This window comes from Eleginops maclovinus, chromosome 17 (genome assembly GCF_036324505.1).
Source record: "Eleginops maclovinus isolate JMC-PN-2008 ecotype Puerto Natales chromosome 17, JC_Emac_rtc_rv5, whole genome shotgun sequence".
In the NCBI taxonomy this organism is placed as follows: Eukaryota; Metazoa; Chordata; class Actinopteri; order Perciformes; family Eleginopidae; genus Eleginops; species Eleginops maclovinus.
The window spans coordinates 17620174-17646006 of record NC_086365.1 but is presented as its reverse complement, the minus strand read 5'-3'; the positions used below and the strand labels follow the sequence as shown (position 1 = coordinate 17646006).

The window sequence follows — 25833 nt, the reverse complement described above, 5'->3', positions numbered from 1 at the left end:
TATGCGTGTATATAAGGGACTGTCTTGGCACTGAACGGGATTCTGATTTTGGTTACAGAGAAGGCAACAGCTCCAGGTTATGGAGGCAATTTTTAGACAACTCTGATTTATAATTTGTCAACATTGTTTTTCAAACCAGTATATGTTTTTCTTTCTTTGTAAATAAATCATTTGAGCTCAACTTTTTCCGACTACGCCAATGTTTGTGGAGGGATAATAAAGAACCCCGTCACAAGGTGGATGAGTTTTTATTAAGATTGGAGCAGAGACTGTGTTTTATATTTCATTTATTTAGTTATATTTACATGTTTCATCACAAATCATCCTTTAATCAGTCTTCATGGTGTCCTCGTTAAGACATTGAGGACACCTCGGTCTTTGAAGAGACTCTGGAGCAGTCCTCCGTCTTCTTCCCAAACACTGTCTCCATGATGCAGCCTTTAAACTAAGGAGAGAAGAAGATACATCAACATCCTGGTCCCCTGTCTGTCTCTTACCTGTCTGTGTCTCAACTGTCTGTCTCTCTCCTGTCTGTATCCTCTGTCTCTCACTTACCTGTCTGTGTCTCACCTGTCTGTCTCTCTCCTGTCTGTATTACCATTCCGTCTCTCTCCTGTCTGTCCCTCCACTGTCTGTCTCTCACCTGTCTGTCTCTCTCCGGTCGGTCTCACCTGTTTGTTCATGAAGGCGTAGATCAGAGGGTTGTAGACGCAGGAACTCTTGGAGAACAGGGCCGGGATGGTAACCAGTCTGTAGTCTTTGTCCTGGTCGGTGGAGTAGGCGAAGTAAAGGGCAGCGACGGCGTAGGGACCGTAACACACGAGGAAGGATCCCACCATCACCACGATCATCCTGGAGACCTCCTTCTCCGCCTTCTGGGTGGAGACAGACTCCGCCTGCTGGGCCGCCACCTGAAACAACAACAACAAGAAACAAGAAACAACACTGAAATATATCCACAGCTACTCATGAACCCCACCGCTGACTGATGGATGGGTGCATAGAGACCAAGGTCAGGTGGGATTCACGGCTCTGAGGTTCCTCAGCAGCTGATGTATGTGTAGATGTATGGGTGTTTAGATGTATACATCTACAGATGTATAGATCTACAGAGGTATAGATGGGTGGAGGACTCACGGCTCTGAGGGTCATCAGCAGCTGGGTGTAGGAGAAGATGATGATGCTGAGCGGGGCAATGAAGCAGGTCACCATCAAGAAGTTGGTGTAGCTGCTGCAGTGAAACTCCTCATTGTGAGTGTACCAGTCTGGACCACAGGAGCAGCCAAGGCCTTCAGGGATGTACCTGAGACCAGAACCAAGTAAGACAAATACCATCTGAGAAGAACTGAGATCACTTGAGATCACCCGACAACACCTAAAATCACCTGAGATCACCTGAACTCACCTGAGATATACGTTAGATCACCTGAACTCACCTGAGAAATACCTTAGATCACCTGAACTCACCTGGGATCACCTGAGACCCCCTGAGATATACCTGAGATCACCTGAGATCACCGTAGATCACCTGAACTCACCTGGGATCACCTGAGACCCCCTGAGATATACCTGAGATCACCTGAGATCACCTGACAACACCTAAGATCACCTGAACTCACCTGAGATATACCTTAGATCACCTGAGATCACCTTAGATCACTTGAACTCACCTGAGATCACCTAAGATATACCTTAGATCACCTGAGATCACCTTAGATCACCTGAACTCACCTGAGATCGCCTGAGATATACCTTAGATCACCTGTGATCAGACCCTGTCCCCTACCTGCTCCAGCCGAAAAAAGGTGGGATGGCACAGCCGACCCCCATGACCCAGGTGAAGGCGACCCCAACCAGAGCGTGGCCACTGCTGAACGTGAAGAGCCCCAGAGGCTTACAGACTACCAGGTACCTCTCCAGAGACAAGAGCGCCAGAGACCAGGCCGTCACCAGCCCTGAAGTCAGAATGATGTGAACGATAATATAACTAGAGCTTTTCACAGTCCTGGAACAGAAGTTCATTATAGCTTCAGAAAAAGCTTTCAAAAGATGTCTTATTATAATTTCTGAAAAGATAAATAATGATAATAATAATAATCACATTTTATTTGAATATTTCCTGTGACTTCAGAATCTTTAATATTAAAATCCTGACAGGTGAAGAAACACGACGATGATTTATTCTCTTATTTAGTGATTTAAATAATGCAACGTACCTGCGATGGAGCCCATGGCGGACTCCAGGCTGCACATGGTGTGTCCCAGGAAGAAGTAGCCTCTGGTGCTAGCGATGAACACCTGGCTGACGGAGAAGGTGACGAAGATGAAGCCGGCAGCTGACACGTTCACCAGGATGTAGTTCAGAGGAACCCTCAGCTTTTTGTGCTGCAGCGTGACAAAGAGCACGATGAAGTTCAGAGGTGTCCCAGAGAGGAAGACCAAGCCCATGAAGACGCTCTGCAGGTGGAAGGCCCAGCGGGGGGCCAGGTGATACTGAGGACCCTCGAAGGGACTGATGTTCGACACGTTCTCGTACAGGTGGAAGTGTTTCCCCATCCTGACCTGAGACTGTATACCACACCTCCAGTCTGCAGCCTCCTTATAAGCACGGCGATAATCCAACCCTCCAGTCTGATAAACCCTAACTCCAGTCTGCAGCCTCCTTATAAACACAGCGATAATCCAACCCTCCAGTCCGATAAACCCTAACTCCAGTCCGATAAACCCTCACTCCATTCTGCAGCCTCCTTATAAACACAGCGATAATCCAACCCTCCAGTCCGATAAACCCTAACTCCAGTCCGATTAACCCTCACTCCATTCTGCAGCCTCCTTATAAACACAGCGATAATCCAACCCTCCAGTCTGATAAAGCCTAACTCCAGTCTGATAAAGCCTAACTCCAGTCTGATAAACCCTAACTCCAGTCTGCAGCCTCCTTATAAACACAGCGATAACCTGCTAACTCTGGGATTTACTCCGGAGAGCCGCTTTTCTGCAGCTTTCAGACTAAGTCTATTACGACACTCATACTCACCTGTGTGAGGAGCTTTCTGTGAACACATAACCATCATGATGCCCAATATTTTAGGATAGTCTCACTGGGCGGTAACGCGAATAGCTCATGTTCTGATTAATATCCACGTCCCCTCTCAACTGTGCTGTGGTCTTTGCTTTGCACCTCTGCACAAAGGTCAGCAGGCTAAGTGGTTTACTTTGTCTGAAGTCACATTGATCTGTATAATGTATATTTATACTGTCAGTCTGTGACTTCAGATTCACCTTTAACCCCTTCACCTGAGGAGACTATGTAAATCCTCCAAACAGAGTCAGATCCCCGGATTACACCGAAGATTCACAGCTCCCACTGATTTAACTGCTTTAACTGCTGTAAACCACTTTGAACCACTTTAAACCACTTTAAACTGATTAACCCTGGTCTGAAATGACGAAGGGTTAACCTGAGGAAGCAAATCAAGAGGTTTAGTTAAGTTTTACAAATACTGCTTCATCTGCACGGGAGAAAGGAGAAGTTGTCTTTACTCCACATGCTGGTCAGGGTTGATACCCTCTGGCATGAACCCTGACCTCTGGTCTGGTTATGCTGGTTATGTGTTTCTATCAGTCTGGTTATGATGGGTCGTATTAAAACCACTGGTTGGCAAACGATAATGTATAACAGACAAGTGATCCGATGTTTTTAAACGGAGCTCAATTTCTTTCTTAATAAACCATTCATCAGCATCTTCAACACCTCTCCTGGGTCGGTGGTCTGGTCTTGGTCCACCTTCACCAGAACCAGTCTGACTTGTCAGGACGGGACTCAGCTCTGGCTCTGCTTTGACAGAGATTTGATTATTCCGAACAGAGACCCCCTCACACCCCCCTCAGTATCTCTCTACAGAGGTGTCAAGTAACTAAGTACATTTACTAACCCTAAGTACTGAATTTAACGACCATTTTGAGGTACTTGTACTTTACTTCAGTATTTCCAAGTAATACTACTGTGTATTTCTACTCTTCTACAGTTCAGAGGTAGATGGTGTACTTTTACTTTATTACATTTATTTAATAGCTTTAGTTACTTTACAGATCTGGATTACTGAAGGTAAATATAATCTCCCTTAAATCAGACTGTAGTTCACCTGCAGTAAATCCAGCAGCTACCCTGCAGTATACAAAGCCATTCCAACTAGCTGCACCTTTACCAGCTCTGAGAACACTTTAATGATCAATCATTATAAAACATATCAGAGATATTATTCTGAAATGGACCAATCAGACAATGAGTACTTTTACTGTCGCTACTTTAAGTACATTTAGAGGAGAGTACTTTCTACTTTCACTGGAGGAACATTTAGAATACTTTCACTGTGACAGAGTATTCCTACACTCTGGTACTTCTACTTTACTCAAGTACAAGATCTGAGTACTTCTACTTTACTCAAGAACAAGACCTGAGTACTTCTACTTTACTCAAGTACAAGACCTGAGTACTTCTACTTTACTCAAGTACAAGACCTGAGTACTTCTACTTTACTCAAGTACAAGACCTGAGTACTTCTACTTTACTCAAGTACAAGATCTGAGTACTTCTACTTTACTCAAGTACAAGACCTGAGTACTTCTACTTTACTCAAGTACAAGATCTGAGTAATTCTACTTAACTCAAGAACAAGACCTGAGTACTTCTACTTTACTCAAGTACAAGACCTGAGTACTTCTACTTTACTCAAGTACAAGATCTGAGTACTTCTACTTTACTCAAGTACAAGACCTGAGTACTTCTACTTTACTCAAGTACAAGATCTGAGTACTACTACTTTACTCAAGTACAAGACCTGAGTACTTCTACTTTACTCAAGTACAAGATCTGAGTACTTCTACTTTACTCAAGTACAAGATCTGAGTACTTCTACTTTACTCAAGTACAAGACCTGAGTACTTCTACTTTACTCAAGTACAAGATCTGAGTACTTCTACTTTTACTCAAGTACAAGACCTGAGTACTTCTACTTTACTCAAGTACAAGACCTGAGTACTTCTACTTTACTCAAGTACAAGATCTGAGTACTTCTACTTTACTCAAGTACAAGATCTGAGTACTTCTACTTTACTCAAGTACAAGACCTGAGTACTTCTACTTTACTCAAGTACAAGATCTGAGTACTTATACTTTACTCAAGATCTGAGTACTTCTACTTTACTCAAGATCTGAGTACTTCTACTTTACTCAAGTACAAGATCTGAGTACTTCTACTTTACTCAAGTACAAGATCTGAGTACTTCTACTTTACTCAAGATCTGAGTACTTCTACTTTACTCAAGTACATGATATGAGTACTTCTACTTTACTCAAGTACAAGATCTGAGTACTTATACTTTACTCAAGATCTGAGTACTTCTACTTTACTCAAGTACATGATCTGAGTACTTCTACTTTACTCAAGTACAAGATCTGAGTACTTCTACTTTACTCAAGTACATGATCTGAGTACTTCTACTTTACTCAAGTACAAGATCTGAGTACTTCTACTTTACTCAAGTACAAGATCTGAGTACTTCTACTTTACTCAAGTACAAGATCTGAGTACTTCTACTTTACTCAAGTACAAGATCTGAGTACTTCTACTTTACTCAAGTACAAGACCTGAGTACTTCTACTTTACTCAAGTACAAGATCTGAGTACTTCTACTTTACTCAAGTACAAGACCTGAGTACTTCTACTTTACTCAAGAACAAGACCTGAGTACTTCTACTTTACTCAAGTACAAGACCTGAGTACTTCTACTTTACTCAAGTACAAGACCTGAGTACTTCTACTTTACTCAAGTACAAGACCTGAGTACTTCTACTTTACTCAAGTACAAGATCTGAGTACTTCTACTTTTACTACAACACCTGAGTACTTCTACTTTACTCAAGAACCAGACCTGAGTACTTCTACTTTACTCAAGTACAAGATCTGAGTACTTATACTTTACTCAAGTACAAGATCTGAGTACTTATACTTTACTCAAGTACATGATCTGTGTACTTCTACTTTTACTACAACACCTGAGTACTTCTACTTTACTCAAGAACCAGACCTGAGTACTTCTACTTTACTCAAGTACAAGATCTGAGTACTTATACTTTACTCAAGTACAAGATCTGAGTACTTCTACTTTACTCAAGTACATGATCTTAGTACTTCTACTTTACTCAAGTACAAGATCTGAGTACTTCTACTTTACTCAAGTACAAGATCTGAGTACTTCTACTTTACTCAAGTACAAGACCTGAGTACTTCTACTTTACTCAAGAACCAGACCTGAGTACTTCTACTTTACTCAAGTACAAGATCTGAGTACTTCTACTTTTACTACAACACCTGAGTACTTCTACTTTACTCAAGAACCAGACCTGAGTACTTCTACTTTACTCAAGTACAAGATCTGAGTACTTATACTTTACTCAAGTACAATATCTGAGTACTTATACTTTACTCAAGTACATGATCTGTGTACTTCTACTTTTACTACAACACCTGAGTACTTCTACTTTACTCAAGAACCAGACCTGAGTACTTCTACTTTACTCAAGTACAAGATCTGAGTACTTATACTTTACTCAAGTACAAGATCTGAGTACTTCTACTTTACTCAAGTACATGATCTTAGTAATTCTACTTTACTCAAGTACAAGATCTGAGTACTTCTACTTTACTCAAGTACAAGATCTGAGTACTTCTACTTTACTCAAGTACATGATCTGTGTACTTCTACTTTTACTACAACACCTGAGTACTTCTACTTTACTCAAATACAAGATCTAAGTACTTCCACTTTTACTCAAGTATACTTGAGTAAAAGTGGAAGTACTCAGATCTTGTATACAAGATCTGAGTACTTCCACTTTTACTACAAGATCTGAGTACTTCTACTTTTACTTAAGTACATGATCTGTGTACTTCTACTTTTACTACAACACCTGAATACTTCTACTTTTATTCAAATACAAGATCTGAGTACTTGTACTTTTACTACAAGATCTGAGTACTTCTACTTTTACTTAAATACAAGATCTGAGTACTTCTACTTTTATTCAAGAGCAAGATCTGAGTAACTCTACATTTACTAAAAGTACAACATCTGAGTAGGCTACTTCTACACTTCTTCCCTTGAGGAACTGGTCATAAACACATGTGGAGTGGCCTTTGCTGATTTATAAACTGTCTCTGGTCTTTTTTAATCCATAAACACATGTAAAGACTGGCTGCAGACTCCTACCCCTTTGTTCATTAATACACTTTCTGTTATACTTTTTAATTCATAAACAGACCAGAGTAACTGTATTTTTTAAGAGCTCTGCGTTAACTCTCCGGTGGGAAACACAGGGCGGAACTAATGTTCCTGTCTGTGTTTCCTGTGGGGACGAGGTAGCGGTTGCACGCGGGAAGCCTGTGAGATGGCGGTCGTCACCGTGTAGTTCTGAGAGAATCATAATAATACTTTTATCTGTTTTATATAAATCTGTATAAACAGGCAGATACAGAACATGGAGGGTAAGCCCAACCTGACCCTTGTGTTCCAGGCGGTCCAGGCCCTGTACCACGACCCGGACCCGGCGGGGAAAGAGAGGGCCTCCGTGTGGCTGGGGGAGCTGCAGAGATCGGTAAGAGAATAACCGGGGGGGAGAGGTCCGGGGAGAAATTGGGTACCGGGCAGATACGCGAGAAACTGGGGAGAAATGAGAGGGAGGGGAGAGGGTTAGCTGCAGAGATCGGTGAGAGACAAACCGGGGAGATACACCGGGGGGAGAAAACGTGAGGAAACAAGGATAGTAGGGTTAGATCCACAGATCAGGGAGGACTGGGGGGTAGCGAGGACCGGGGGAAGCCTGTAGAGAGAGGGTCAATACGGAGCAATTGGACCGGGTGTCTGTGGTCCGGTAGAGAGACCGGGGGATCCGAAGTGCGCAGCTCAGAGCCGCTAGCATCAGAGCTAAGCTAAGCTAAATGAATGAACCACACAGACTGTATATAAAGATCACTCTGTTAGCTGTTAGCCGCTGTCGGGAACATCATGGAGGCGGTTTGTTAACGTGATGTATTGCAGTTTAGATCCGTGTTTCAGTCCGAGGTTCCGGTCTCTGAAGAGTTCAGCGGGCCTGCTAACGTGTTAGCTCCTTTAGCATGTCTGGTGTCAGTCAGTAAAGTTATCACAGCTATAGATAGCTTGTTAGCTCTGTTAGCATGTCAGCAGTAAAGTGGCTGCAGCTCCTCAGAAACACATGTTAGGAACCCGCAGAGAGACTTTCCACACGTAGACGTATTTCTGAGAGACATGGTGATAAACCACAGCGTGACAGCTGCTGGTTAATGAAGGATTAGTGATATTATCACAGGTAAAGGTAGGGCCGGTCTCTAAAGAGCCCCTAACATCTCATATACTGTAAATCTATGTATTGACGGCTCATGTTGATTAATGAATAATAATAATAATAATGATACTACTGGGGAAGATGGGGGGCAGTTTGTTTCAGGGCGGGGCTCAAACGACTTCCTGTTTCTATCTTTAGTCACTCAGGTAACTCCTACCTGCTGTGTGTTAGTGTGCGACCAACATCACTGTGACACATCATCATATCAACAACGACATCAAACATCACATGATTTGTTTACAGACAGCTGTACCTGCACAGGTAGATAGAGGTGTACCTGCACAGGTAGATAGAGGTGTACCTTCACAGGTAGATAGAGGTGTACCTTCACAGGTAGATAGAGGTGTACCTGCACGTTAGTATTAGTCGTGCTGTTTTAAATAGAGCAGATTCATTGTTGAGAGAAAACATTGGATGTTGACTTCTAGACTTATTGGAAATATTAAATACAATCCCAAGCAGTCACAACTGGACCCTAATCCTAAAAGTGTAGTCTCAACTTTATCTACCAATAGGAGAGCTTTATGCAGATAAGGTGAGGGGGGGGGGCCTTAGACTGAGCTAATGAGGCAGCGTGTTCGATGTTTAATGATGGGGCGGGGCTTAATGAAAACACAACATGGTTCTGTTTATACAGGGTCAGACTCTTGTAACAAGGTGAGCACAGAAGAACATCCTGTATCAAATGTTAAAACCATCCTTTTATTTTGAAAGGCTTCTGTAAAACAGGGCTTTAGCTGCTTATGGTGATGACATCACTTCCTGTCCCGCAGATGTATGCCTGGGAGATCTCAGACCAGCTGCTGCAGCTGAAGCAGGATGTGGAGTCGTGTTACTTCGCTGCTCAGACCATGAAGATGAAGATCCAGACGTCCTTCTACGAGCTTCCCCCTGAGACCCACAATGCACTGCGAGACTCTCTGCTGACCCACATCCAGAACCTCAAAGACCTGTCGCCCATCATTGTCACACAGGTAACCACTTCCTCTACTGGTAACAGATAACGCGTTCCTCTACTGGTAACAGATAACGCGTTCCTCTACTGGTAACAGATAACGCGTTCCTCTACTGGTAACAGATAACGCGTTCCTCTACTGGTAACAGATAACCAGTTTCTCTACTGGTAATAAGGCGTTCCTCTACTGGTAACAGATAACGCGTTCCTCTACTGGTAACAGATAACGCGTTCCTCTACTGGTAACAGATAACCAGTTTCTCTACTGGTAACAGATAACGCATTCCTCTACTGGTAACAGATAACCAGTTTCTCTACTGGTAACAGATAACGCGTTCCTCTACTGGTAACAGATAACGCGTTCCTCTACTGGTAACAGATAACGCGTTCCTCTACTGGTAACAGATAACGCGTTCCTCTACTGGTAACAGATAACGAGTTTCTCTACTGGTAATAACGCATTCCTCTACTGGTAACAGATAACGCGTTCCTCTACTGGTAACAGATAACGCGTTCCTCTACTGGTAACAGATAACGCGTTCCTCTACTGGTAACAGATAACGCGTTCCTCTACTGGTAACAGATAACGCGTTCCTCTACTGGTAACAGATAACGCGTTCCTCTACTGGTAACAGATAACGAGTTTCTCTACTGGTAACAGATAACGAGTTTCTCTACTGGTAATAACGCATTCCTCTACTGGTAACAGATAACGAGTTTCTCTACTGGTAACAGATAACCAGTTTCTCTACTGGTAATAACGCGTTCCTCTACTGGTAACAGATAACGCGTTCCTCTACTGGTAACAGATAACGCGTTCCTCTACTGGTAACAGATAACGCGTTCCTCTACTGGTAACAGGTAACGAGTTCCTCTACTGGTAACAGATAACGAGTTCCTCTACTGGTAACAGATAACGAGTTCCTCTACTGGTAACAGATAACGCGTTCCTCTACTGGTAACAGATAACGAGTTCCTCTACTGGTAACAGATAACGCGTTCCTCTACTGGTAACAGATAACGCGTTCCTCTACTGGTAACAGATAACCAGTTTCTCTACTGGTAATAACGCGTTCCTCTACTGGTAACAGATAACGCGTTCCTCTACTGGTAACAGATAACGCGTTCCTCTACTGGTAACAGATAACGCGTTCCTCTACTGGTAACAGATAACGAGTTCCTCTACTGGTAATAACGCGTTCCTCTACTGGTAACAGATAACCAGTTTCTCTACTGGTAATAACGCGTTCCTCTACTGGTAACAGATAACGCGTTCCTCTACTGGTAACAGATAACGCGTTCCTCTACTGGTAACAGATAACGCGTTCCTCTACTGGTAACAGATAACGCGTTCCTCTACTGGTAACAGATAACGCGTTCCTCTACTGGTAACAGATAACGCGTTCCTCTACTGGTAACAGATAACTCGTTCCTCTACTGGTAACAGATAACGCGTTCCTCTACTGGTAACAGATAACGCGTTCCTCTACTGGTAACAGATAACGCGTTCCTCTACTGGTAACAGATAACGCGTTCCTCTACTGGTAACAGATAACGCGTTCCTCTACTGGTAACAGATAACTCGTTCCTCTACTGGTAACAGATAACTCGTTCCTCTACTGGTAACAGATAACGCGTTCCTCTACTGGTAACAGATAACGCGTTCCTCTACTGGTAACAGATAACTCGTTCCTCTACTGGTAACAGATAACGCGTTCCTCTACTGGTAACAGATAACGAGTTCCTCTACTGGTAACAGATAACGAGTTCATCAGACAGAAGACTTTAAAGTTTATTTTATGTAAGAGACTTCCTTCGCTCCCTCCTGAAGACTCAACTTTAAATCATGTAAATGCAGAACACTTGTACAGGAATTACTTTCTAACTTGTGACAGGAAGTACCGTTACAGTAACAGGAAGTGTTTTCTATCTTGTGATAAGTTGGTTGCATCAGCTGCTGGTTTTCGCTGTGGAGGAAGTCTGACCTTAATGTTAACTGACTAAACGGAAAGGGAGTGTTGACAGTTTTAACCCGGCTTCATCATGACCTGAAATTTAAATGAGGTTTATTTATCTGGTAAATCAAAGTGTTTCTGAGTCTCTTTTCTCATGTTTTTATTCTGCTATTCCTCAGCTGGCTCTAGCCATCGCAGATCTGGCTCTTCAGATGGCCTCCTGGAAGGGATGTGTTCACACGCTCATAGAAAAGTAAGAATTCGCCCAACCACAAAACAGACTAGGACACAAACAGGCAAGTCCACCTGCACTGATGTTGACGGTGTGCTCTGACTCACCTGTTCCTATCTCCTCCCTCCCCCCCAGGTACAACAATGACATCAGCTCGATGCCCTTCCTCATAGAGATCCTCACTGTTCTGCCGGAGGAGGTTCACAGCCGCTCCCTGAGGATCGGAGCCAATCGGAGGACGGAAATCATCGAAGACCTGGCATACTACTCCAGCACCGTGGTCACGCTGTTGGTCAGTAATTAAAACATATAAATATAATCTCTCTGAACTCGTCATCAGAGGATCAGAAGGACCTGTGTCTCCAGCTGTCTTCAGACTCTCCCTGACCCCCTTTATTTATATACAGTGTCTTTATGAACTCGGGCCGACTCACGCGAACTCCTCCGCTGTGTTTGTTTCAGACTTCCTGTGTGGAGAAGGCGGGCACGGAGGAGAAGATGCTGATCAAGGTGTTTCGCTGTCTGGGAAGCTGGTTCAACCTGGGAGTCCTGGACAGCAACTTCATGGCTGGGAACCAGCTGCTCATGGTCCTCTTCCAAGTCCTGGTAAGGGTAACACAAGTACTGATTCCCAGGAAACTTGTGCTTCCTGTTTGATGTACATGAAGGACGCTCGCATACAGAAAGGCTGTGGCGGATTCAGATTCTCAGTGGTTCCTGTCTCTAACGGACATGTTGTTTCTGTGTTTCTCAGCAGAGGGATGAAACTTCCACAAACCTCCACGAGGCGGCGTCCGACTGCGTCTGCTCGGCGCTGTACGCCATCGAGAACGTGGACACCAACATGGGTCTGGCCCTGCAGCTCTTCCAGGGCGTCCTTACGCTGGAGACGGCGTACCACATGGCGGTGGCTCGGGAAGACTTGGACAAGTGAGGACTCACTGGAAAGTGATTGTGATTGTGCTTTGAACCATCGTCAGCCCCACAAACTCTGACTCTTTCCTCAGAGTCCTAAACTACTGCCGGATCTTCACCGAGCTCTGCGAGACCTTCCTGGAGACCACTGTAAGGAGTCCTGGTCAAGGGATGGGAGACCTTCGGACTCTGGAGCTGCTGCTGATCTGTGCAGGACACCCTCAGTACGAGGTACAAATACACAAATAAAATTGCAGTTTCACGGTTCAAATGTCATCATATTCTCAGTTCTGTCCTTCGTTATGACATTTGGGTTTCTGTTCTGATCCAGGTGGTGGAGATCTCCTTTAACTTCTGGTACCGACTCGGAGAACATCTGTATAAAATAAATGACGCCGCTCTTCACACCATCTTCAGACCGTACATCCAGAGACTTCTGCACTGTTTGGCCCGACACTGTCAACTGGACCCAGACCACGTGAGTCCATCAGAACCAACTCTGATCCTCCCCTCCTTGTTTAAGAACGCTGAGCAGGGTCGAGAGAATGTCTTTAGTCTGGATTAGACTCCAGAGTTTTTGGTTCTGTTTCTCTGTTGTGGGTGCTGAATTCCCTGGCTGTGTTCCTGCTTCTGACAGGAGGGGATCCCGGAGGATACGGACGATTTTGGAGAGTTCAGGATGAGAGTCTCTGACCTTGTCAAAGACGTAATTTTTCTGGTTGGGTCCATGGAGTGTTTCTCTCAGGTAACTTAAACAGTTCTGTGTCTCCCGCTCTAAAGTTGTTCTGTGTCTCCTACTCTAAAGATGTTCAGTGTCTCCCGCTCTAAAGTCGTTCAGTTTCTCCCGCTCTAAAGTTGTTCAGTTTCTCCCGCTCTAAAGTTGTTCTGTGTCTCCCGCTCTAAAGTTGTTCTGTGTCTCCCGCTCTAAAGTTGTTCTGTGTCTCCCGCTCTAAAGTTGTTCTGTGTCTCCCGCTCTAAAGTTGTTCTGTGTCTCCCGCTCTAAAGTTGTTCTGTGTCTCCCGCTCTAAAGATGTTCTGCGTCTCTCGCGCTAAAGATGTTCAGTTTCTGTCGCGCTAAAGATGTTCAGTTTCTCCTGCTCTAAAGTTGTTCTGTGTCTCCCGCTCTAAAGATGTTCTGCGTCTCTCGCGCTAAAGATGTTCAGTTTCTCCCGCTCTAAAGATGTTCAGTGTCTCCCGCTCTAAAGATGTTCAGTGTCTCCCGCTCTAAAGTTGTTCTGTGTCTCTCGCGCTAAAGATGTTCAGTTTCTCCTACTCTAAAGATGTTCAGTGTCTCTCGCGCTAAAGATGTTCAGTGTCTCTCGCGCTAAAGATGTTCAGTGTCTCCTACTCTAAAGATGTTCAGTGTCTCTCGCGCTAAAGATGTTCAGTGTCTCCTACTCTAAAAATGTTCAGTGTCTCTCGCGCTAAAGATGTTCAGTTTCTCTCGCGCTAAAGATGTTCAGTTTCTCCTACTCTAAAGATGTTCAGTGTCTCCTACTCTAAAGATGTTCAGTGTCTCTCGCGCTAAAGATGTTCAGTGTCTCTCGCGCTAAAGATGTTCAGTGTCTCCTACTCTAAAGATGTTCAGTGTCTCTCGCGCTAAAGATGTTCAGTGTCTCTCGCGCTAAAGATGTTCAGTGTCTCTCGCGCTAAAGATGTTCAGTTTCTCCTACTCTAAAGATGTTCAGTGTCTCTCGCGCTAAAGATGTTCAGTGTCTCTCGCGCTAAAGATGTTCAGTGTCTCCTACTCTAAAGATGTTCAGTGTCTCCTACTCTAAAGATGTTCAGTTTCTCCTACTCTAAAGATGTTCTGTGTCTCCCGCTCTAAAGATGTTCAGTTTCTCCTACTCTAAAGATGTTCAGTGTCTCTCGCGCTAAAGATGTTCAGTTTCTCCTACTCTAAAGTTGTTCTGTGTCTCCCGCTCTAAAGATGTTCTGTGTCTCTCGCGCTAAAGATGTTCAGTGTCTCCTACTCTAAAGATGTTCAGTTTCTCCTACTCTAAAGATGTTCAGTGTCTCCTACTCTAAAGATGTTCAGTGTCTCTCGCGCTAAAGATGTTCAGTGTCTCTCGCGCTAAAGATGTTCAGTGTCTCCTACTCTAAAGATGTTCAGTTTCTCCTACTCTAAAGATGTTCTGTGTCTCTCGCTCTAAAGATGTTCAGTTTCTCCTACTCTAAAGATGTTCAGTGTCTCCTACTCTAAAGATGTTCTGTGTCTCCCGCGCTAAAGATGTTCTGTGTCTCCCGCTCTAAAGATGTTCTGTGTCTCCCGCGCTAAAGATGTTCTGTGTCTCCCGCTCTAAAGATGTTCAGTGTCTCCCGCTCTGAAGATGTTCTGTGTCTCCCGCGCTAAAGATGTTCAGTGTCTCCTACTCTAAAGATGTTCAGTGTCTCCTACTCTAAAGATGTTCTGTGTCTCCCGCGCTAAAGATGTTCTGTGTCTCCCGCTCTAAAGATGTTCTGTGTCTCCCGCGCTAAAGATGTTCTGTGTCTCCCGCTCTAAAGATGTTCAGTGTCTCCCGCTCTGAAGATGTTCTGTGTCTCCCGCTCTAAAGATGTTCTGTGTCTCCCGCTCTAAAGATGTTCTGTGTCTCCCGCTCTAAAGATGTTCTGTGTCTCCCGCTCTAAAGATGTTCTGTGTCTCCCGCTCTAAAGTTGTTCAGTGTCTCCCGCTCTAAAGATGTTCTCTTTTCTCAGTTGTATTCAACGTTGAAAGAGGGCAACCCGTCCTGGGAGGTGACTGAGGCCGTTCTGTTCATCATGGCTGCGATTGCTAAGAGCGTGGATCCGTGAGTTCTTTGCTTTATGGTCTCTGGATGTGGTTCTGTGACGATAATTGATCTCTGGATGTGGTTCTGTGATGATGAATGATCTCTGGGTGTGGTTCTGTGACGATGAATGATCTCTGGGTGTGGTTCTGTGACGATGAATGATCTCTGGGTGTGGTTCTGTGATGATGAATGATCTCTGGGTGTGGTTCTGTGACGATGAATGATCTCTGGATGTGGTTCTGTGATGATGAATGATCTCTGGGTGTGGTTCTGTGACGATGAATGATCTCTGGGTGTGGTTCTGTGACGATGAATGATCTCTGGGTGTGGTTCTGTGACGATGAATGATCTCTGGATGTGGTTCTGTGACGATGAATGATCTCTGGGTGTGGTTCTGTGACGATGAATGATCTCTGGATGTGGTTCTGTGACGATGAATGATCTCTGGATGTGGTTCTGTGACGATGAATGATCTCTGGATGTGGTTCTGTGACCATGATTGATCTCTGGATGTGGTTCTGTGACCATGATTGATCTCTGGATGTGGTTCTGTGACGATGAATCGTCTCTGGATGTGGTTCTGTGACCATGATTGATCTCTGGATGTGGTTCTGTGACGATGAATGATCTCTGGATGTGGTTCTGTGACGATGAATGATCTCTGGGTGTGGTTCTGTGACCATGATTGATCTCTGGATGTGGTTCTGTGACGATGAATGATCTCTGGGTGTGGTTCTGTGACCATGATTGATCTCTGGATGTGGTTCTGTGACGATGAATGTTCTCTGGGTGTGGTTCTGTGATGGTGATTGATCTCTGGGTGTGGTTCTGTGACGATGAATGATCTCTGGATTTGGTTCTGTGACCATGATTGATCTCTGGATGTGGTTCTGTGACCATGATTGATCTCTGGATGTGGTTCTGTGACGATGAATGGTCTCTGGATGTGGTTCTGTGACCGTGATTGATCTCTGGATGTGGTTCTGTGACGATGAATGGTCTCTGGATGTGGTTCTGTGACCATGATTGATCTCTGGATGTGGTTCTGTGACGATGAATGATCTCTAGATGTGGTTCTGTGACGATGAATGATCTCTGGATGTGGTTCTGTGACGATGAATGATCTCTGGGTGTGGTTCTGTGACCATGATTGATCTCTGGATGTGGCTCTGTGACGATGATTGATCTCTGGATGTGGTTCTGTGACGATGAATGATCTCTGGATGTGGTTCTGTGACGATGAATGATCTCTGGATGTGGTTCTGTGACGATGATTAATCTGTGGATGTGGTTCTGCAGAGAAAACAACCCCACACTGTCCGAGGTTCTGCAGCAGGTGGTCTTACTTCCTGAGACAGTGCACATAGCGGTCCGGTTCACGAGCATCGAGCTGGTTGGAGAGATGAGCGAAGTGGTGGACAGAAACCCCAGGTTCCTCGGTAAGGGTTCTCCGTTTAAATTTAAAACCAGTCAGACCTGAACTACCTGATGAAAGGACTTTTATTTTGTGTGTTTCCTCCTCCTGTTAGACCCCGTCCTGATGAAAGGACTTTTATTTTGTGTGTTTCCTCCTCCTGTTAGACCCCGTCCTGATGAAAGGACTTTTATTTTGTGTGTTTCCTCCTCCTGTTAGACCCCGTCCTAAACTACCTGATGAAAGGACTCAGGGAACAGCCTCTGGCGTCTGCGGCGGCGAAGTCGATCCACAACATCTGCTCGGTGTGCAGAGACCACATGGCCCAACACTTCCAGGGACTGCTGGACATTGCTCGCGCCCTTGACACCTTCGCCCTCTCTACCGAAGCTGCCGTAGGACTGCTCAAAGGTGCGTAAGAACACCTGTGGTGCAGCTGTGAACAGCTGAGAGCTCACAGTGTGTGTATTTACCTGTACAGGTAGAGCTGGCCGTGCAACACTCAGTCCTACTGTACGCAGAAGTGTTATTTTAAACAACACATTAAGTTGACAAAATACTCAAGGGTCAGATCCACTCGTGTCTTAGATTGGGTGGGGGGGGGGGTGCAGTGAAATCATAAACCTGTAGATTTACGCATTCAGAGCACTGGTCCTCGGGTGTTTTACAGTGTTTGTTTACCTGTACAGGTACGGCTCTGGTCTTGGCTCGTCTTCCCTTGGAGAAGATCGCAGAGTGTCTCTCTGACCTCTGTGCTGTTCAGGTGCTGGCTCTTAAGAAGGTGAGTCCCCCTCCCCCTGCAGGTAAACTCTGAATAAAATATCTAAACTAAGCTGGAGTTTATTTGTTTCAGCTTTTGTCTGAAGAATCTACAAACGGTAAATCAGCTGACCCCACCGTGTGGCTCGACAGACTGGCTGTTATCTTCAGGTGAGCTCACCTGTTGTCACATTTATAACATAATATACATTAAAGAAGCTGCAGACCTTTAACATGTTGTTTATCCTTTCAGACACACAAACCCCATCGTAGAGAACGGACAGACTCATCCCTGTCAGAAAGTCATTCAGGAGGTAAACACCTGAGCTCACCTGAAGCCACCGGAGTCCTTTTATCTACACACCAAAGCTTTGTTATTATCGAGTACCATATCATGTTGATCAGATAGTGTCAGACCTCTATGAACTTATCTCACCTGTATGTATGATATCTCTCACCTGTAGATCTGGCCCGTGTTGTCAGAGACTCTGAACACTCATCAGGCTGATAATAGGATCGTGGAGCGCTGCTGCCGCTGTCTCAGGTTCGCTGTGAGGTGTGTCGGCAAGGGATCCGCTAACCTGCTGCAGCCGCTCGTCACGCAGGTGAGACACACCTGTCCACGCTTAAGAACTAACACACCTGTCCACGCTTAAGAACTAACACACCTGTCCACGCTTTAGAACTAACACACCTGTGTGCTGTCTCTTGTCACCAGATGGTGAGTGTGTACCAGGTGTATCCACACTCCTGCTTCCTGTACCTGGGAAGCATTCTGGTGGACGAGTACGGCATGGAGGAGGGCTGCAGGCAGGGCCTGCTCGACATGCTACAGGTAAACACACACACCTGTAGACCACGTGTAAACACACACACACACACACACCTGTAGACCACGTAAACACACACCTATAGACACTCCTGATGATGCCCCCCCCCCCCCCCCCAGGCTCTGTGCATGCCGACCTTCCAGCTGCTGGAGATGCAGAATGGTCTGAGAAACCATCCGGACACAGTGGACGACCTGTTCAGACTGGCCACCAGGTGAGCCCACCTGTCACTTTCAGGTCTACCTGTCTCACTGACATCCATCTATTTGTCTGATATTTTTGTGTGTGTGTCAGGTTTGTGCAGAGGAGTCCGGTCACGCTGCTAAGCAGCAGCATCATCGTTCACATCATCCAGTGTGCAGTGGCGGCGGCGTCTCTGGATCACCGCGACGCAAACTGCAGCGTTATGAAGTTCATGAGAGACCTGATCCACACGGGGGTGTCGAACGACGTGAGTAACATCAGGTAGCAGGTGTAGAGTCACCTTCAGGTGTAGAGATACTGAGTACTGTGTGTCTGTGTGCAGCACGAGGAGGACTTTGAGCTGAGGAAGCAGCTGATTGGTCAGGCCATGGAGCAGCACGGCCAGCAACTGATCTCCCAGTTGATGACTTCCTGCTGTTTCTGCCTCCCCCCCTACACCCTGCCCGACGTCGCCGAGGTGCTGTGGGAGGTCATGCTGTTCGACCGGCCGGTGAGTGAGCTTTAAGGGGGTTAATGATAAGGACTGAGCATATTATCGGGGGGGTCTGACTCCTACAGATCTGCATAATAACCCTGTGAACTGTTTCTAAACTCTCTTGTTCCAGACGTTCTGCCGCTGGTTAGAAAACGCTCTGAAGGCGTTACCTAAGGAGACGTCGGGGGGGGCAGTAACTGTCACTCACAAACAGCTGACTGACTTCCACAAACAGGTCACCAGGTGAGCTCACCTAGTCTGCGCCACCATGTACAGGTGTTTTTATTACTGACACCTTTAGGGACTTTCTGAACAGTAGGACATGTGTAGTGTCAGGTGCAGACAGGACTATGTCCAGAATGCAGAACAACTGGTTTCACACGAGTTCAGACAAATCATCTGAAAAAATAACACACCTGAGTTTACCTGAACACTAAACAGGAAGTGGTGTTGTATGATGTTTGTGTTTCTTGTGGTCCTCAGTGCGGAGGAGTGTAAACAGGTGTGCTGGGCCATCAGAGAGTTCACTAGACTGTTCCGATAGCTGCGTTCTTCTCACTACACACAGGTAACTACACACAGCTAACTACACACAGCTAACTGTAGCAAACGTCCTCTGAAGGTAACTAAGATGACTTGTTTCTGTTGATCTCCAGGTTAAATCTTTTGTTGACCAACATTCAGAGGTGACGGCAAAGAGCTGTGACGGCGGAGACGAGGATCCAGAGGGACAAAGCTGATAGAGGTGATGAAGACGAAGATGGAGGACTTTGAATGTGAAACAGGAGAACGCTCTGAAAGACTGACAGAGAGGACTGATTGGACACAGCCCCCCTTCACCCCCCCCCCCCCATCCCCCACCCCCTACCGACCTCACCTGAGCTCACCTGCAGCCGGAACAGGTGGGCGGGGTCAGGTGTGCACTGATGCGTTCAAGGTCTTCATCAGTGGGCGAGCAGCAGTTTTTAAGAGAAGATTTATTTTTGGGACTTTGGTCGTGATGTTTTCTGTCCGTGCCATACAAAGAGCCGAAAGATTTCCCATGATGCTCTTGGCCGAGCAGCGGCCTGCGAGGCGTAATGCTGGAGGTTTGGCGTCACCTTTGACCTTTTTAACTTTGGTTGACTTTTAGTTGTTTTTCCACAAAGCGAGACAGAGTGAACTCTGGGTAATGAGACGGAGAGACTGACACCATGACATCATCGGTGATGTAGCCTTGTTGTAAACAATAAACAAAAACAACTGAAACACCACCGTGTCACTTCCTGTTTCAGTGTCTCTGTGTGTCGGGGAAGCTAACGGTTAGCATCACCACTGTCGTTCCTTTGTATTCACTTTAAGATTCAGAGCTGTTCATGTGTGGATCCTGCTGAAGCTGTAAGTATCATAAACGTTTGTTTGGTATGACCTCATCCAAAATCACATGGAGACATCCCATTGGACGAGGGAGAGTTGCCTTTAGGGTCCAACTCCGGGGAGACGCTGCCTTCAGGGTCCAACTCCAGGGAGACGCTGCCTTCAGGGTCCAACTCCCGGGAGACGCTGCTTTCAGGGTCCAACTCCAGGGAGATGCTGCCTTCAGGGTTCAACACGGAAACGGAGACGCTGCCTTCAGGGTCCAACTCCAGGGAGATGCTGCCTTCAGGGTTCAACACTGAACCAGGGAGATGCTGCCTTCAGGGTTCAACACTGAACCAGGGAGATGCTTCCTTCAGGGTTCAACACTGAACCAGGGAGATGCTTCCTTCAGGGTCCAACATGAAACCAGGGAGATGCTTCCTTCAGGGTCCAACATGAAACCAGGGAGACGCTGCCTTCAGGGTCCAACTCCAGGGAGATGCTTCCTTCAGGGTCCAACATGAAACCAGGGAGACGCTGCCTTCAGGGTCCAACTCCAGGGAGATGCTGCCTTCAGGGTTCAACACGGAACCAGGGAGACGCTGCCTTCAGGGTCCAACATGAAACCAGGGAGACGCTGCCTTCAAGGTCCAACACTGAACCAGGGAGACGCTGCCTCCTAACCCTAACCCACATTCTGTTGACTGTTTACTACTTGTTTCCCTACTGCAACCGTTTATTTTTAAATGCAGGCTGCACATCGTGGCCACTTAACCCTAACCCAGATGAAAGGTGCATTCAAGTGCTCCTCTGGGTAACGTGATCAGGAAAATAAACAATTTAAAAGACGTATAAAATGTTGTTAAAGGATCAGGATGGATGGCATTAAAGATCCTCCACAGAATATGTATTTAAGAAGCACCTGTTGGTGTGGAGACTATTTTCATTATTTTACAAAACGTCCAACCGAGAGACGCTTTGAGATGTTATTAACCGAGGGGGGCTGTTTGTTTTACTGAGTGTCCGTGTGTGTGAGGTTACTTCATTAAATGCTCTATCATTTGAGTTTGTTTGGATTATTGTGGATCAAGTCCCCTTCAAACTCAGTTTAGAGTTATTTCTGAGATTGTGCTGAGGAAATGTAAAACTGGTCATCATACTGCAGCAAGACAGGGATTCATCTGAAAACGGTTTAATCTGAAAACTGTTTAATCTGAAAACTGTTTAATCTAAAAACTGTTTGATCTGAAAACGGTTTAATCTAAAAACTGTTTAATCTGAAAACTGTTTAATCTGAAAACGGTTTAATCTAAAAACGGTTTAATCTGAAAACTGTTTAATCTAAAAACTGTTTAATCTGAAAACTGTTTAATCTGAAAACGGTTTAATCTGAAAACGGTTTAATCTAAAAATTGTTTAATCTGAAAACTGTTTGATCTAAAAACTGTTTAATCTGAAAACTGTTTAATCTAAAAACTGTTTAATCTAAAAACTGTTTGATCTGAAAACTGTTTAATCTGAAAACTGTTTAATCTGAAAACTGTTTAATCTAAAAACTGTTTAATCTGAAAACTGTTTAATCTGAAAACTGTTTAATCTGAAAACTGTTTGATCTAAAAACTGTTTAATCTAAAAACTGTTTAATCTGAAAACTGTTTAATCTGAAGACTGTTTAATCTGAAAACGGTTTGATCTGAAAACTGTTTAATCTGAAAACTGTTTAATCTAAAAACGGTTTAATCTGAAAACTGTTTGATCTGAAAACGGTTTGATCTGAAAACTGTTTGATCTAAAAACTGTTTAATCTAAAAACTGTTTAATCTGAAAACTGTTTAATCTAAAAACGGTTTAATCTGAAAACTGTTTAATCTAAAAACTGTTTAATCTAAAAACTGTTTAATCTGAAAACTGTTTAATCTGAAAACGGTTTGATCTGAAAACTGTTTAATCTGAAAACTGTTTAATCTAAAAACTGTTTGATCTGAAAACTGTTTAATCTGAAAACTGTTTGATCTGAAAACTGTTTAATCTGAAAACTGTTTGATCTGAAAACTGTTTAATCTGAAAACTGTTTGATCTAAAAACTGTTTAATCTAAAACTGTTTAATCTGAAAACTGTTTGATCTGAAAACTGTTTAATCTAAAACGGTTTAATCTGAAAACTGTTTAATCTGAAAACTGTTTAATCTGAAAACTGTTTAATCTGAAAACTGTTTGATCTGAAAACTGTTTGATCTGAAGACTGTTTGATCTGAAGACTGTTTAATCTGAAAACTGTTTGATCTGAAAACTGTTTAATCTAAAAACGGTTTAATCTGAAGACTGTTTAATCTGAAAACTGTTTAATCTGAAGACCGTTTAATCTAAAAACCGTTTAATCTGAAAACTGTTTAATCTGAAGACAGTTTAATCTAAAAACTGTTTAATCTGAAAACTGTTTAATCTGAAAACTGTTTAATCTGAAGACAGTTTAATCTAAAAACTGTTTAATCTGAAAACTGTTTAATCTGAAAACTGTTTAATCTGAAGACGGTAAAGCAGATTAAGCCCTTTATCTTTTACAGTGTGGCAAAACAGATTTAGCGGTCTGGGTGGACATCACTTCCTTTTCCTCTTAAGACCTGAACATGGTCTCTGGACAGACTTGAAATGTGGACCTGACTTTAAAATCCCCACAGAACTGAAGACTACCAGAGCAGTTCACTTCCTGTTACCCTGAGATCAGATTCTGACCAAAGAGACACTTTAAAACATTTTATACAAACATCACAGTCTTTGAAATAATCCGACGTCACAGGAGAGAATAGGGGTCCCTGGTTCAGGAGAGGTTAGTGATCCAGGTTTAATGCATGCTGAGGGTCCAGGTTTAGGGCACGGTGGGGTTCCAGGGCCCCTGGATGTGTTGGCTCTGCAGGAGCCTCTGTAGCTCCTTGAACTGCTCCACAGTCCGGTCCTTCACGTCCGGGTTTGAGATCTGAAGCCGGATGCTGTCGGTGGACCAGCTGAGTTCTCCAGAGAACATCTCAGTGAGGATCCGGGCCACTACTGGGACCACCTGAGGAGCAGGACCAGAGCAGGGTTAACACAAAAAGTGGTTTAAGTTAGTATGTCAGTGAGCGACTGAAGGAGCCCCGAAAGAAAGAGGTTTTAAAGAGACCTGGACAATGATCAGTTTCTTCTCTTTGGGTTTCTTGTCAGGCCAGTCCTCCCCAAAGCAGAAGTATATCTCAAAGGGGGGTGGGGTTGGGGTCTCTCCTTTCTGGAACAGGATCAGACCTGTGGACAGAAACAGGTTTAAGACCAGCTGAAGGTAAAGGCCTGGACTAATTCAGGGATTCTTGAACCTGCCTTGCAAGAAGTCGTTGAGGCTGAAGACCCGGACCTTCTTCTCGCGCTCCAGGGGGTTGGGGGGTCCTGGTTCGGAGCTGCTGGGTCCGGACCAGAACACCTTGCACTGGCAGAGCCGGACTGCGTAGATGTCCTGCTCCCAGAGCTCCAGGATCAGACCTCGGTCCATGACGTCCAGCAGGGCATCGGTGTAAAACTTTTGCTTCTGGTTCTGGATATCAGAGGTCCCGGGGAACTGGACCTGCTGAAGGGTGATGGGCCCAAACAGCTCTACCTGATCAGGACTTGGCTCAAGGTGACCCGAGTACAGCCGGCAGCCCTGAGGGTTACTAACCAGCAGGGACGCCGCAGTCCGGCCTCGGTACTGTACCTTCAGATCAAGGTCTGTCACTGCAGTAACACAAAGACCACATGAAGGAGTTTATGGTGGATCTGCTCCCTCAGAGAAACCAGGACTTCCTCTCTACAGACCCCCCCCCCCCCCAGAGAAACCAGGACTCACGTGGGACGCTGCTCAGCAGGTCGTACTTGCAGGTTTGGTGGTTCTGGACCCCCCCCATGCTGCTGGCTTCTAGCGGGGGGGAGGTCAGATCCTGCAGGCCGTTACAGAGCCTTCCCCGATCCTGGAGGTCCGAACTCATGGGGACCACCAGTCCAAACGAGGGGGTGTTGCTGATCCGGGGGTCTGAGGAGACATTATAAACACAATGATTCTGCTCAGTAACCAGAACCAGTAGCAACTCTTGGTTATGGTTCCTGTTGAACCTTAGGGTTCTGATTGCCGTTGAGCCTCTGGGTTCTGGTTCCTTTACAGTCGGGTCACTTACTGAGGCTGAGCTCCATCATGTTGGGCATCTGAAGAGAAACAGAGAGTCAGTGTGTGTGTGTGTGTGTGTGTGTGTGTGTGTGTACGTGTACGTGTACGTGCGCGTACGTGTGTGTGCGCGCGTGCGTGCGCGCGTGCGTGCTTGTGTGTGTGTGTGTGGGTCTCACCTCCTCCTCGTCCTCATCAACAAAATCTGTAAGACAGACAGGTCAGAGTAAAGATCTTCCGGTCAGTGTTTATTAAACATTGACTCTAAAATGAGAGAGTGTGTTTAAAGAGAAACATGTTTCTGTGACTTCCTGTTTTATTCTGAAAAACCTGAAATCAGTGTCTGACTTCTAGAATAGAAAAAGAGTACACATAGTGTGTATCAGTAATACTGTAGTACACAGAGTGTGTATCAGTAATATTTTAGTACACAGAGTGTGTGTTACAGAGTGTGTGTTACCTGCTCCGGCACTCTGCTCACACACCTCGTAGATTTTGTACGGTTGGACCGGCGTCTCTTTGGTCCCGTCGTATTTCAGCTGGAACTCGCGGCTCTTGTTCAGAGCGCAGCGCAGGTTCGCCTTCCACTTCGCCGGGTCCGGTTCATCCAGACCCTCCTGGTACTTCCCGGTCTCCAGAGCCCACGCCTGCGGGACACAGAGCAGGGTTTACATAGAGTTAGGGTTGTTGGTTAGGTCAGTGTTGTATTCAGGTGTGTGTTGTTTTCAGGTGCAGTTGGAGACCTTGAAAATGGTGTCCTCCTGCTCGGGGGGGCTGTGTCGTGTTGCATGTTTCCAGGGGACCCTGAATAGCCGCAGTTCAGGGTCCAGCCACTGCAGTCCGGGGAACCGGCCGCTGCTAACCTGGGCCACGAGCCAGGGCCGCAGCCGGACCCGGCGGGGGGGGGCGCTCATGCTGGGGGTGGGAGGGCGAGGGCTGCCCCAGGCTGGAAGTGCCGAGAACATTAATATTATTATGATTTATTATTTCCTTTTTTGACTGATTCAATGAACTGAAGTTTTATTGTGAAACAGATGTCTTTGAATCAGCTTGGTTTGGTTTCAGTATTAATCCCAAGACGTATTCATGTAATAATAATAAATAATAACTCATGTAATAATAATTAATGATAATTCATGTATTAATAAATGATCATTAATTGCATAATAATAAATAATAGTTAATATATTCATAATAAACACTATTTATTGTAATAATAATAATACATAATAATGAATGAAATAATAATAATTAATGATTCATGTTATAATAATACATAATAATTAGAATTGTCATAATAAATTATGATTCCATGTAATAATAAAAATAATAATTCATGTCATAATTAAAAAAAAATCTTGTTATCATAAATAATAGTTAATGTAATCATAATAAATA

The 25833-nt window shown here is 44.8% G+C and overlaps 3 protein-coding genes across 3 annotated transcripts; 1 reads left to right on the top strand and 2 right to left on the bottom strand.

Annotated features, from left to right (window-relative positions):
• Window positions 1–312: 312 nt before the first annotated feature.
• opn1sw1 (opsin 1 (cone pigments), short-wave-sensitive 1) lies at window positions 313–4276 on the bottom strand. Its single transcript, XM_063905722.1, has 5 exons — window positions 2217–4276; window positions 1787–1955; window positions 1138–1303; window positions 672–911; window positions 313–445 (listed from the first exon to the last, which is right to left on the bottom strand). The coding sequence occupies exons 1-5, from the start codon at window positions 2554–2556 to the stop codon at window positions 353–355; spliced, it is 1008 nt and encodes a 335-aa protein (XP_063761792.1). The 5' UTR covers window positions 2557–4276; the 3' UTR covers window positions 313–352.
• Window positions 4277–7403: 3127 nt separating this feature from the next.
• tnpo3 (transportin 3) lies at window positions 7404–20183 on the top strand. Its single transcript, XM_063905141.1, has 23 exons — window positions 7404–7657; window positions 9199–9399; window positions 11515–11588; window positions 11703–11859; window positions 12030–12173; window positions 12322–12497; window positions 12575–12713; window positions 12814–12960; window positions 13120–13227; window positions 15180–15271; window positions 16553–16692; window positions 16887–17078; window positions 17357–17448; window positions 17521–17597; window positions 17680–17740; window positions 17891–18031; window positions 18145–18261; window positions 18376–18470; window positions 18551–18707; window positions 18783–18950; window positions 19066–19178; window positions 19419–19503; window positions 19592–20183. Exons 1-22 carry the CDS (start codon window positions 7541–7543, stop codon window positions 19477–19479), a joined length of 2769 nt encoding a protein of 922 aa, XP_063761211.1. The 5' UTR covers window positions 7404–7540; the 3' UTR covers window positions 19480–19503; window positions 19592–20183.
• A 2559-nt stretch (window positions 20184–22742) lies between these two features.
• On the bottom strand, window positions 22743–25377 carry irf5 (interferon regulatory factor 5). Its single transcript, XM_063905144.1, has 8 exons — window positions 25179–25377; window positions 24896–25082; window positions 24615–24640; window positions 24449–24476; window positions 24124–24306; window positions 23622–24011; window positions 23431–23549; window positions 22743–23328 (listed from the first exon to the last, which is right to left on the bottom strand). Exons 1-8 carry the CDS (start codon window positions 25347–25349, stop codon window positions 23140–23142), a joined length of 1293 nt encoding a protein of 430 aa, XP_063761214.1. The 5' UTR covers window positions 25350–25377; the 3' UTR covers window positions 22743–23139.
• Between the last annotated feature and the right edge of the window lie 456 nt (window positions 25378–25833).